The sequence below is a fragment of the Nyctereutes procyonoides genome, unplaced genomic scaffold (assembly GCF_905146905.1).
Source record: "Nyctereutes procyonoides isolate TBG_1078 unplaced genomic scaffold, NYPRO_anot_genome, whole genome shotgun sequence".
Taxonomy (NCBI): domain Eukaryota; kingdom Metazoa; phylum Chordata; class Mammalia; order Carnivora; family Canidae; genus Nyctereutes; species Nyctereutes procyonoides.
This window is the reverse complement of record NW_026575049.1, coordinates 856,238-869,269: the sequence shown is the minus strand read 5'-3', so window position 1 is coordinate 869,269 and position 13,032 is coordinate 856,238. Positions and strand designations below refer to the sequence as shown.

Genomic DNA, 13,032 nt, shown 5'->3' with positions numbered 1-13,032 from the left:
GATAGAGGGAGAGGGAGAGACAGACTCACTGCCGAGCAGGGAGCCCAACTCTGGGAGGGCTCGATTCCAGGACCTGGGGATGATGTCCTGAACCAAAGGCAGATGCTTAGCATTCTACTAGTTCTACTGATGGAATCACCAAGGCACCCCAAAATTTGACATTTTGAGAATTACCCAAATTGACACAGAGATACAAAGTGAGTAAATGCCAATGGCGCTAATAGACTTGCTCAAAGCAGGGTTGCCACAAACCTTCAATTTGTTAAAAAATAAATAAATAAATAAATATATATATATATATATATATATATATATATATATATATATATATATATATTTGCAAAGCTCAGTAAAGTACAAGCCAAAGAGGCCTGCCTGTAGTCCCCTGGGGAGGAGAACCCTCAAGGAGGCATAAAGCAGGGAGAGGGGGTGGGTGGGGCGACCAACAGGGGACCCATCTGGCTTCAGGCTGCCTCAGCCTGGCTCTCACCACTGTTACTTGTTGAACTGGAAGGAGTAGAGCCCATGGTCCGAGGGAGCATCCACCGGCACTGGGTTCTGCTGGCCGCCGCTCTCCTGCACCACAGCCAAGGCACAAGGGTCAAGCTGTGCGATCCTTCTGGCCCTTCCCACTAAAGCAGCCTAGCGAAAACCCACCCAGAGTTAGGTGTCCTCTCCGACCTCCTCCCACCCACACTCCTGTGTGAGAGCACACATGCACGCACACATGCAGGCACCCATGCGCTGCAAACCCCCCCCACCCCCAGCACTTGGACCACCCTCTCCCCTCCGAGAGGAGAGGAGAGGAGAGGAGAGGAGAGGAGAGGAGAGGAGAGGAGAGGAGAGGAGAGGAGAGGAGAGGAGACGCTCTTCAGTACAAGCCGGCATGAACTCTTTCCTTCCTCCTTTCACCCAATCCCTAGCAGCTGACTGAGCGCACACGATCAGCATCACCATTAGAGGAAGATCTGGATTGGGGGTGGGAGGGGCATGTCTGCCTCTCTTCAGCCTCCTACCCTCGATTCAAAGAGAGTAAAAAGCTCTCACCTCAGCAGAAACACTGGAAGCAGCCACGGGGGCATACTGGGAGATGTAAGCTCCTGGCACAGTGGCGGCCGGCGGCAGGTACTGGAAGGAAAACCATCTGGGGCTCAGGGCGGGGATGTGACTCTGGGCTACTTAAAGCACCTGGGGAGCTCTGGAAACTACTGAGGCCTACGTTTCATTCCAGAGAGTCGAATTTAATTGTCCTTTCGCAGAGCACTTCCAGTGGTCCTAAAGTGCACTGGTTTCCAGAGCCATCTGCCAGAGGACTTCCCTTCCTCCTCCGTCCTGCCTACCACATCCCCTCAGCGCACAGCCCCCTCCACTCCCCTGTGCTCTCCTGTGCACGGCCCAGTGCAGCCAGCCTAAGAGAAAGCTCCCGAGCTTCATTCTTCTCACGATTTTGGTAAGGATTTCTAGGAAATGTGTGTGAGCTCCTGGGGAAACTGCTGTGTAGACAGAAGCACCGTTTATTTTGGTTGTGAGTAGGAATCCGTTAAAGGCGTGAGCTGAGCAGCGCAATGGCTGCACTCTGTTCATCTTCTATTCTGAGTCTGAGCGCACCTTCAGTGACACTAAAGTGAATGACACCCTTGTTCACAAGTATTTATGCCCAAAAGCATTACACAGGTACTCCTTGCTCAGTCTGAGTCTAGAATCAGAAATATCCTGCTTTACCGTGCCTGTGCTGCTGAGAGAGAGGTGCCCCAGTTGCTGGGTAAGAGGTCCCATCATGGAGGCAGGCTGGAGAGAAATGGGGTGATCCATCCCTGGCGGCAGAATGGAGCCCTGGAGGCAGCAACAAAGGACAGGGTTAGGGGGCAGCATCCTGTGAAGCTGCCTACAGTGGTGATTCAAGCCTACAGGGACCACCAAAGACAGACATTTAAAAGTCCTGAGAAATAACAGGTGGGTAGCAACCCAGCTGTGCAATAGAAACAGGTGTCTGCCTACCTGTGTGGAGGAATCCTTGTCTAAGAATAACAAACCGAGAGAATTTCAGGTCATACAGCTGGGTTGCACAACGGACTGAACCAGAACTCACACCCACGTCAGCTATCATGAGATTCCATTGTTTTCCTTTACATCAAACTGCCTTATGGCTTTTGCCCACTTCTGAACACTCACTGAAGGCTGCATGAGGTATGACTGGTGGTGCATCCAAGATGGGTTAGGTACTTGGAGAGGAGATGTCTGAGTTACTCTCTAATGGAAACAAAAGAAACAGACAAAAACATTAATTGCCTAGAAACTACTGTTTCTCCCAGTGATTTGATGATGTTCAGCAAAACCCCAAAGAAGTTGGAGTACCCCCTCACAAAACAGAAACATTAAGAATAAACTCTTTAAAAAATATTAGCAACTCTTACATGTCAACAAATAACCTAATTTGAAAATGGGCAAAGTGGGACGCCGGGGTAGCTCAGTGGTTGAGCGTCTGCCTTTGGCTCAGGGCGTGATCCCAGCGTTCTGGGATTGGAGTCCCACATCAGGCTCCCTGCAGGGAACCTGCTTCTCCCTCTGCCCGGTGTCTTTGCCTCTCTCTCTGTGTCTCTCATGAATAAATAAATAAAATCTTTTAAATAGAAAAGAAAAAGAAAACGGGCAAAGGATAGGAACAGATACCTCTCTAAGATATATAAAGGGCCAACAAGCACATGAAAGAGGCTCAACATCATTAGTCACTAGGGAAATGCACATTAAAACCATGATGAGAAACCACTTCATCCCTAGTAGGATGGCTATAATTAAAAGGACAGCTCCTTGCTCACCAGGGAGTCTGCTGGAGATTCTCTCTCTGCCTCCCCCTCCCCCTCAACTCACTCTCCCTCTCTCTCTAAAATAAATACATCTTTAAAAAAATAAAGGACAGAATAACAAGTGTCATACACTGTGGGCGGGAATGTAAAATGGTGCAGCAGCTCTGGAAAAGTTTGGCATTTCCTCAGAAAGTTAAACCTAGAGTTCCTATGTAACCCAGCAAGTCCACTCAGGGATGTATATACCTAAGAGAAATGAAAACATGTGTTGACACAAAAACTGTACACAAATATTCAAAGCAGCATTATTCTAATGGCCAAAAGGTGGAAACAACTCAAACGGCCATCAACTGCTAAGTTGATAACAAACTAGTATAGTCACACAATGGAAGGTGACTGATTTAGTCATAAAAAATAATGAAGTACTGCTATGTGCTACAACATGAGTATACCTTGAAGATGCTGAGTGAAAGAAGCCCGACACCAAGACATATGCTGTATATATTTTGATGGATTCCTGTCTCACATTTATTAATTTATTAAACAAACAAGGAAAAAACCCCATTAAAATAGAGTCTAGATAGAAACTACTTACATTTATTAAAGGCTAGTACCAAAACCTAGCTGTTAACATTAACCTAATCAAAGAAATATTAAAACCACTGCATTTATAATAATATCTTATAGTAGGATCAAATACAATTAGATAAGAACACAACTGGCACAAAATTGGAAAGGAAGAGAAAACTATAATCTTTGCACTGCAGACAGAACTATATACCTAGAACTAGTAAAAAAAAATGCAAGTATTAATAAGGATTTGGTACATTAGCTGCATACAAGATAGACGAACATAAACCAGTAACTTTTCTTCAGCGTATCCATAAGCATCTCAAAAAGCTTAAACATTTAGGAATATATTCAAAAAGAAACGCATAAGACCTAGATAAACAACAGTAACATCTTATCAAAGGATATTTTGAAAATATTTAAAAACATGAAAAGAAATATCAAATCTTAGGTGAAAGAATACTTCTTAAAAAGTCCAATCTCAAAAACAACAACAACAAAAAGTCCAGTCTCAGGATGCCTGGGTGGCTCAGTGGTTAAGCGTCTGCTTTCAGCCCAGGGCGTGATCCTGAAGTCCAGGGATCGAGTCCCACGTCAGGCTCCCTGCATGGAGCCTGCTTCTCTCTCTGCCTATGCCTCTGCCTCTCTCTCTGTGTTCCTCATGAATAAATTTTTTTAAAAAGTCAATTCTCAGGGTGCCTGGGTGGCTCAGTCAATTGAGCACTCAACTCTTGGTTTTAGCTCAGGTCATGATCTCAGTGTCACTGGGTCCAACCCCACATGGGGCTCTATGCTCAGCACAGAGTCTGCTTCAGATTCTGTCTGTCTGTCTGTCTGTCTGTCTGTCTGTCTCTCTCTCTCTCTCCCTCCTCTGTCCTTCTCCCCCACTAAAATAAATATAAATCTTTTAAAAGAAGTCAATTCTCAAATATGGTGAAAATGTCTATGCTACCCAGAGCAATTTACACATTCAATACAAACCTATCAAAATACTATGCACTTTCTTCACAAAGTGGGAACAAATAATACTAAGATTTGTATAGAACCAGAAAAGACCTCAAATAGTCAGAGGAATGTTGATAAAGAAAACCAAAGCTGTACTACAAAGCTGTGATCATCAAGACAACATGGTACTGGCACAAAAACAAGACACATAGATCAATGGAACAGAATAGAGAACTCAGAAATGGGCCCTCAACTCTATGGTCAACTCATCTTGAACAAAGCAGGAAAGAATATCCAATGGAAAAGGACAGTCTCTTCAATTAATGGTGCTGGGAAAATGGACGGCCACGTGCAGAAGAATGCAACTGGACCACTCTCTTACACCATACACAAAGATACACTCAAAATGGATGAAAGATCTAAATGTGAGACGGAATCCATCAAAATCCTAGAGGAGAACAGAGGCAGCACCCTTTCTGACCTTGGCCACAGTAACTTCTTGCATGATACATCTATAAAAGCAAGGGAAATAAAATCAATAATGAACTATTGGGACTTCATCAAGATAAAAAGCTTCTGCACAGCAAAGGAAATAGTCAATACAACTAACAGGCAACCTACAGAATGGGAGAAGATATTTGCAAATGACATATCAGATAAAGGGCCAGTATCCAAGATCTATGAAGAACTTATCCAACTCACACGCAAAAAACAATCCAGTCAAGAAATGAGCAGAAGACATGAACAGACATTTCTCCAAAGACAACCTACGCATGGCCAACAAGCACATGAGAAAATGCTCCGCATCACCGGCCATCAGGGAAATACAAATCAAAACCACAATGAGATACCACCTGACACCAGTGAGAATGATGAAAATTAACAAGACAGGAAACAACAAATGTTGGAGAGGATGTGGAGAAAGAGGAACCCTCTTGCACTGTTGGTGGGAATGCAAGCTGGTGTGGCCACTCTGGAAAACTGTGTGGAGGGTCCGCAAGAAGTTAAAAATAGGGCAGCCCCGGTGGCTCAGTGGTTTAGCGCCTTCTTTAGCCCAGGGTGTGATCCTGGAGTCCCACGTCAGGCTCCCTGCATGGAGCCTGCTTCTCCCTCTGCCTAGGTCTCTGCCTCTCTCTCTCTGTGTCTCTCATGAATAAATAAATGAAACCTTTAAAAAAAAAAAAAAGAAGTCAGAAATGGAGCTACCCTTGACCCAACAATTGTACTACCGGGTAATGAAAGTCACAAATGTAATGAAATGATGGGACACCTGCACCCCAAAGTTCATAACAGCAATGTCCACAATAGCCAAACTGTGGAAGGAGCCACGATGTCCCTCAACAGATGAATGGATAAAGAAAATGTGGTCTATATATACAATGAAATATTACTCAGCCAAATATTACTCAGAAATAAAAAAATAATAATAATAAAATAAAACAACAAAATAAATCTTGGAGACTATATGTATAATATAGGGACTGAGAAGACCTTTTATTTATTTTTATTTTTTTTTAAAGATTTTATTTATTTATTCATGAGAGACACAGAGAGAGAGAGAGAGGCAGAAACACAGGCAGAGGGAGAAGCAGGCTCCATGCAGGGAGCCTGATGCGGGACTTGATCCGGGGCTCCAGGATCATGCCCCAGGCCGAAGGCAGGTGCTAAACCACTGAGCCACCCAGAGATCCCCCAAGACCTTTTTAATTAAGAAATTTAAAAGCTTTAGTGGAAAAGCAGACATTTGATTATACATAAATTTTAAACTTTTGTGTCTTTTTGTGGTGAAAATTAGTGATTCCCAAAGTATGTTCCCTGGATTGGCAGCAGCAGCATCTGGGAAACAGAAATACAAACTCTTGTCTCTTGGCCTAGACTTACTGAATCAGAAATTCCTGTGGGGGCACTTGGGTGGCTCAATGACTGAATGTCTGCCTTTGGCTCTGGTCGTGATCCTGGGGTCCTGGAATGGAGTCCAGCATCAGGCTCCCCAGGGAGCCTGCTTTTCCCTCTGCCTATGTCTCTGCCTTTCTCTCTGTCTCTCATAAATAAATAAAATCATAAAAAGAAAAAAAAAGAAATAATTTGTGTTTGATAAGCTTTCCATGTGATTCTGATACACAGCTCAAGTTTGAGGATCACAACACAAAGTCAATGGACAAAAATTAAGTCTGAAAAAAGTATCTGTAAGAAATATAACATTAGAGGATTAATACTTTAACAATATACAAATGCTTTTTTATAAGTTGATGGGAAAAGAATAACCAAACAGAAAAATGGGCCAAGCATATGGAGAGCAATCAGAGAAGAACAAATCAAGCTATGACAAACATAAAAAGATATGCTTAAACTCAGCTATAGTCAAGGAAGTGCAAATTAAAGTAACAATGACTAAAAAAATAAAAATAAAAAAAAGTAAAGTAACAATGTACTTCATAACTATCAAGGTAAGGAAAACTTAAAAAGACCATCATGTCACTTATGGCTGGAGGGAAATGACCACTCTCATACATTGCTAGTAGAAATGTGAAGTGACACAGCCTTTGTGGAAAGCAATCTGGCAACATCTGTAAAACTGAAAGTCCATATATTAGTCAACCTAGCAATCCCACTCCTTGGACTCTAGCCCCCAGAAATAACAATACTTATATTTAAGGATGTAGGCATAAAGATCTCTACATATGAGTGGTTTTACTGAGCTAGAGTCCAAGGGGTGGGACTACTAGGCTGAATAATATATGGATGGAAGTATTATTTGTACCAAAACTCCCTGAAATCCAAGTGAATTCCCTTCACTGAGGTAGAGGTGAAGAATTCTAGTCAACCTGCATCATGAAATATAATGCAACTCTTTAAAAATGAAATAACTAAAGGGCGCCTGGGTGGCTTAGTCGGTTAAGCAGCTCCCTTCAGCTCAGGTCATGATCCGGGGTCCTGGAATCCAGCCCGGCATTGGGCTCCCTGCTAGGCAGAGAGCCTGCTTCTCACTCTGCCTCTGCTATTCCCCCTGCTTGTGCACACATGCTCTCTCTCTGTCAAATAAATAAAATCTTAAAAAAAAAAATTAAAGAAAAAAAATCTCAACATGAGCTACATCAGAATCACCTGGAGGGCATGTTAAAAAACTCAGCTTGCTGGTGGGGTGGTGGGGGCACAAGATGGATGAAACAGGGAGAGGGGATTAAGAGATACAGACTAGCAGGTGTAAGATAAGTAAGTCACAGGGATGGAAGGTATAGCACAGGGAATACAGTCAATAATACTGTAATAACTCTGTATGATGGCAGATGGTGATGGTGACTACAAAAAAACAGATTGCTGGGACCCATCCGCCGAGTTTCTAATTCAGCAAATTTGGAGTGGAATCCAAGAATTTATGTTTTTTTTGAAATTCCCAGGTGATACTGCTAGTCCAGGCACCAAACTTTGAGAATCACTGGTTTAAGACATTGTTAAGTGGGAGAGTGAAGCATACAAAATATATTTAATTTGGACAGATTTTTGTAAAATAAACAACTTCTAAACCCGTATAAATATGTGTATATGCACATAAAGAAAAATATAGAATTTTCTGAAACATATGGAATAATAGGAAATTTAAAATATAATATAGATTTACTTTGGGGTGGTGGACAGAGACTAAGAAGATGCTACCACAACAGCCCATATATATGTAATGTGATCACATGTTATGCTTTCATGTAAAATTATCCGTGGGCAATAAGTATAAAGGAAAAACTAAAAAATAAGTAGTTTCTAGCCTTACATTCCTTTACCTATAAAGCACAGTGATAGGGAAAACCATCACACCCTTTTTTCAGCATGAACATACCTGATACGAAGACACAGGAGATGGAAGATACGGGGAGAGCGCAGACTGAGCAAGCATCCTGTTGGGGGTGATGTTATAAGGAGCCGGGTAAAACCTGGAGGAAGGAACCTCATCAGTAAGGAGTTACAGGAAGCCCCAAAGTAAGGCCCCATGGACAGACACAGGCACTTCCTACTAACTGCTGTTTAAAAATCAAGGTGAAATATCCCAGTGCCTGGGCAGGCTGTTGTCATTTTCAGGTAGCCCAATTCTATAAAACATCCTTACCCATTCTGAAGAGCTGTGGTGGGGTCATAGGTCAAGGCCATACCACCCTATAAAGGAAGAACATAGTATTCATATTGTGAGCCCTTGGGGAGAATAGAAGGAAGCCCAGTGTCAAGATTGGGACATATTTGATTCAACAGATTAAAATGAAGTCTGGACAGGTTCTACTACTGCTATTCCAGAGTTTTTCTGGTTGTGCAGGCTGCACAATCCCACTAAATACTCACACTGAAGATCATGTTAGGCAGTGAGCCATCTCTCACTTACTGTAACTTTCAAGCTTGCCACTTCAACTCACAGAAATCGGGCCATGGTATTTTTCCATTCCACTCTAATGTCCTCAGTACTCCTGTCTCCTCAGAGGTCCTCTTACCATATCTCCATTCCTTGGCCAGGCCCGTCCATTTTGCACATATTTCCCTTGGTTCTGTCGTTTCTTTGGACCACCATCAGCAAATTTGCAAAGCAAGGGATCAGATGGGGCTGCCAAGAAAGAAAGCAAACAGATCCCACCTCGCTTAGTCCACTTACAGTCATGCAAAACATGTCCAGAATCTTCATTGGAAGTAACAACCTATGGTTCTCTCAGCCTGATTCCCAGATGCCTCACCTGGTACTCCAGCAGGTGTCTTAATATATTTTCCATTAAAATGGGTGATGATGGCTTCACACTTCTCTGTGGACTCCATCCTACGGAGCACAAGAGGGGTTAGGCTCTAGCTTCTCCAGGATCTGTGCTCCCCTACATTCAAAGAGAAAGCTCTAAGTTCCCAGCCCACAAATGCTCCAAAAGTTGTGACTATATAAACAGTTTCCTCCACACAAATTCAAGGTATCTTGAAGAGGTAACTCTAGCTTCTAATGAAAGTTACCTCAACTGACTCCTGTAGGGCTCCTGAATGGAAAAATTAAGCTATGAATATTCCAAAGAAGACATTGATGGATGGGCCTACTATTAGGTCTGGTTCATAAACAAGAATATAATAAATAGTGGCTGTCACTAGTATTTTTTTTTTAAGTAAGCTCTATGCCCAGTGTAGGGCTTGAACTCACAACCCTGAGATCAAGAATCGCATACTCTACTCACTGAGCTAGCCCGGTGATCCATGTCACCATTATTTGTTACTACAAAATTCCTAATGGAAATTGTTCCTTCACTCCAATAAAACCACACAAGCTAAAAACGTGCCAGTGTTTCTTTTTTTTTGCTTCTGGTTTTGATTATCAAGTACTAATTAGCTACTGATAATATTAAGATTTCATGAAACTATAGGAGGAAAGAGTGGTAAGACAGAGTTCATGGTCTATAGTGATAGAAACAATGTTGCAAACTATGGAGTTAAAGTGTCATATTGGGGGGACGCCTGGGTGGCTCATTGGTTGAGCTGCTGCTTTCGGCTCAGGGCGTGATCTTGGAGTCCCAGGATCGAGTCCCACATCGGGCTCCCTGCATGGAGCCTGCTTCTCCCTCTGCCTGTGTCTCTGCCTCTCTCTGTGTGTCTCTCAGGAATAAATAAATAAAATCTTTAAAAAAAAATAAAGTATCTTGTTGTGGAAAGACAACTGAGTAAGGAATCAGAAAATCTAGATTCCTGTACCAAGTCACTATCCCAAGTTCTGTGAGTTAGGACCTGCACAAAGACCCACCGGACCCATTCTTCATTTCTGTTAGATGTGACGTCCATCTACCCTACTATAGATCAAATGAGATCATGTATTTAAATGTGTTCTAAAAATTAGAAGGCTCTATATGACACAAGGTACAGTATTTTCCCCTTATTTATTTATTTATATTTAAAATTTTAAATTTATTTATTTGAGAGAGGGAGAGACAGAGAGAGCAGAAACCACAAGGGGAGAGAGAGAGAGATGCAGACTTCCCACTGAGCAGAGAACCTGATACAGGGCTCAATCCCAGGACCCCAAGATCATGACCTGAGCTGAAGCCAGACCTAAACCTACTCAGCCACTCAAGCACCTCTCCCTCTTTCCATATTTATTTTTTTCTTTCCATATTTAAATTAAGTCTCAGTATATTGTCTAAGCCAAGAACTACTAAAAATATGAGCCAGTGCTATGAAGGTGGTCACTAAAAAAAAGGCCTTAAATGGAACCTTTTAGGGAAAGGTATCACAGGCTAGGTATCCCAGAGCAGAAGTCTTTAGTTGGGTTACTTCTACTCCTTAATCTTCCAAAAGCGTGAGCAGGCATGGGGAGTTTTAAAGAAACTGCCTGCAGAATCTTCGCTTCCTCATAAGCCCTTTCCTAAAACTGGCAGGCCTGAGGAGAGCTCATGCTCACTGACGGTTCAGCCCTCTCACAGCCACTGCTCTGCCCTTACTTCGCCCTATCCCCAAACTCAACATGAGGCGATGATGCCTGACTTTTAAGTCTTTTTTGAGTCAGATGTTTCTAATTCTTCCAACAAGCTGAACGATACAGCAGGTTAACTGACACATAAAAAAACAAAATCAGTTTTGACACACTGATTACCTTGGATCTTGGCTTATAACTGAGGAGGAATTCAATGAATTCCCATTTTCGCAAAACTCTTCCTATTCCCATTTACTTATATATGTGAATAAGGTTTCTCAGCATGAAGACACAAAACAAGAACAGAACTGATATTATAGCAATAAACAATAGTCATTGATGTCTATGTGACCTAATTAGAAAAACCTAAACAAAATAAAATTTATCCATGTCATAGGAGTAAGATTTTCCATGACATTTACTTTATGTGTACAGTCCTGTAACCAGAGGTAAAATGTCTCATTTATTGTATATACATATTTTTGTTGCAGATAAGTATGAAACAATGATCCATAAAAAGACTTTCAGCTATAAAAATATTTTATACTCGAATATAATTCTGTAAGGAAATGGAATGAATATACAAGATCAGGAGCAAAAAAGGAATACTATACAGGACGCCTCAGTGGCTCAGCGGTTGAGCGCCTGTCTTCGGCCCAGGCCATGACCCTGGAGTCCCAGGATGGAGTCCCACATTGGGTTCCCTACAGGGAGCCTACTTCTCCCTCTGCCTGTGTCTCAGCCTTTCTCTCTGTGTTTCTCATGAATAAATAAAATCTTTTAAAAAAAGGAATAGTATAACAAAAAAGGATATGAGTTATGTCTATTAAAAAGAAATATCCTAAAAAAAAAAACTATCCTAAGTATTTTTTTTTTTAATAACAAAATACATGGGGCTTGAACTCATGATGACCCTGATATCAAGAGTCAGATGCTTGGTCCACTGAGCCACCCAGGTGCCCTGCCTTAAGTTTTTTTCTTTTTTTAAGATAAATGGATTTTTTTTTAAGATTTTATTTATTTATTCATGAGAGACACACACACACACGGAGGCAGTGAGACAGGCAGAGGGAGAAGCAGGCTCCATACAGGGAGCCCGATGTGGGACTCGATTCCAGGACTCCAGGGTCACGGCCTGGGCCGAAGACAGGCGCTCAACTGCTGTGCCACCCAGGGATCCCCCGCCTTAAGTATTTTTAAATGGATAGTTTTGTGTATCAAATTGCTAGGATATTTCGATCTATTTGGATACACTTATAAACAACATGACAGTTTTATTTAAAAAGTCATTATTTGTAATTGTTGAAAATTCTACTTTGCAGGATCTACATGTATAAGAAAATATATAGGTAGCATTTTAGGAACATGCAAGAGATTTCATAGGTTTTCAAGTCTTCAAAGCCAGTTTCCAAACTGGGCTCTGAGGCACCCCGTGCCACTGTGGTGAGCTCACAGGGGCAGATACAGGGGATTTTTATAACATTCTGAAGAAAATACAGTAACATCTATTGAATACCATGCAGACTATCAACTCTGAACAGCTTACCATTTCAACATCAGACCACCCTACAGTCCTTTTGATAACATTTTTTGTAAAGCTGGTTTTTCCACAGTTGCTATGACAAAAGCAAATACCGTAAGGAAACCAAAATGTAACAAGAAATGAGGGTGTAAGTACCCAATCTGATTCCAAGGTTTGAGAAGTTATGCAGTGTTCAACAGATGCACATCCCATTAGTAAGTATAGTTACTTAAGAATGGAATAAAAATCTTTTTTCTTTTTTTTTTTTAAAGATTTTATTCACTTATTTACTTAGAGCATAAGCGAGTGCAAGTGAGCAAGCGAGAGGGGAGAGGAGCAGAGGGAGAGGGACAAGTAGATTCTATGATGAACAGAGAGCCCGACACGGGGCTGGATTTTACAACCCTGAGATCATGACCCGAGCCAAAATCAAGAATCAGACTCTTGACTCAGGTGCCCCTCTTGTTTTTTTTTTTTTTTAGAATTCTTTTTTTTTTAATTTTTTTATTTATTTATGATAGTCACAGAGGGAGAGAGAGAGAGGCAGAGACACAGGCAGAGGGAGAAGCAGGCTCCATGCACCGGGAGCCCGATGTGGGAATCGATCCCGGGTCTCCAGGATGGCGCCCTGGGCCAAAGGCAGGCGCCAAACCGCTGCGCCACTCAGGGATCCCTTTTTTTTTTTTAAAGATTGTATTTATTTATTCATGATAGACAGAGAGAGAGAGAGAGAGAGAGAGAGAGAGAGAGGCAGAGACACAGGCAGAGGGAGAAGCAGG

General features: G+C 42.0%; 1 protein-coding gene across 6 annotated transcripts in view; it reads right to left on the bottom strand.

Annotated features, from left to right (window-relative positions):
- RBMS2 (RNA binding motif single stranded interacting protein 2) overlaps window positions 1–13,032 on the bottom strand; it is a 97,881-nt gene that overhangs the window by 3,856 nt on the left and 80,993 nt on the right. For 4 of the 6 annotated variants that reach the window (XM_055328240.1, XM_055328242.1, XM_055328241.1 and 1 more), the window contains 7 exons: window positions 9,029–9,108; window positions 8,792–8,901; window positions 8,419–8,465; window positions 8,152–8,245; window positions 2,173–2,250; window positions 1,723–1,833; window positions 1,048–1,128 (listed from right to left, as the gene is read on the bottom strand). In XM_055328240.1, coding sequence (XP_055184215.1) covers window positions 1,048–1,128; window positions 1,723–1,833; window positions 2,173–2,250; window positions 8,152–8,245; window positions 8,419–8,465; window positions 8,792–8,901; window positions 9,029–9,108 — 601 coding nt within the window. Of the gene's footprint in view, window positions 1–490; window positions 577–1,047; window positions 1,129–1,722; window positions 1,834–2,172; window positions 2,251–8,151; window positions 8,246–8,418; window positions 8,466–8,791; window positions 8,902–9,028; window positions 9,109–13,032 lie in introns of all 6 variants that reach the window. The other 2 variants (XM_055328243.1, XM_055328244.1) reach the window with 2 other exon arrangements.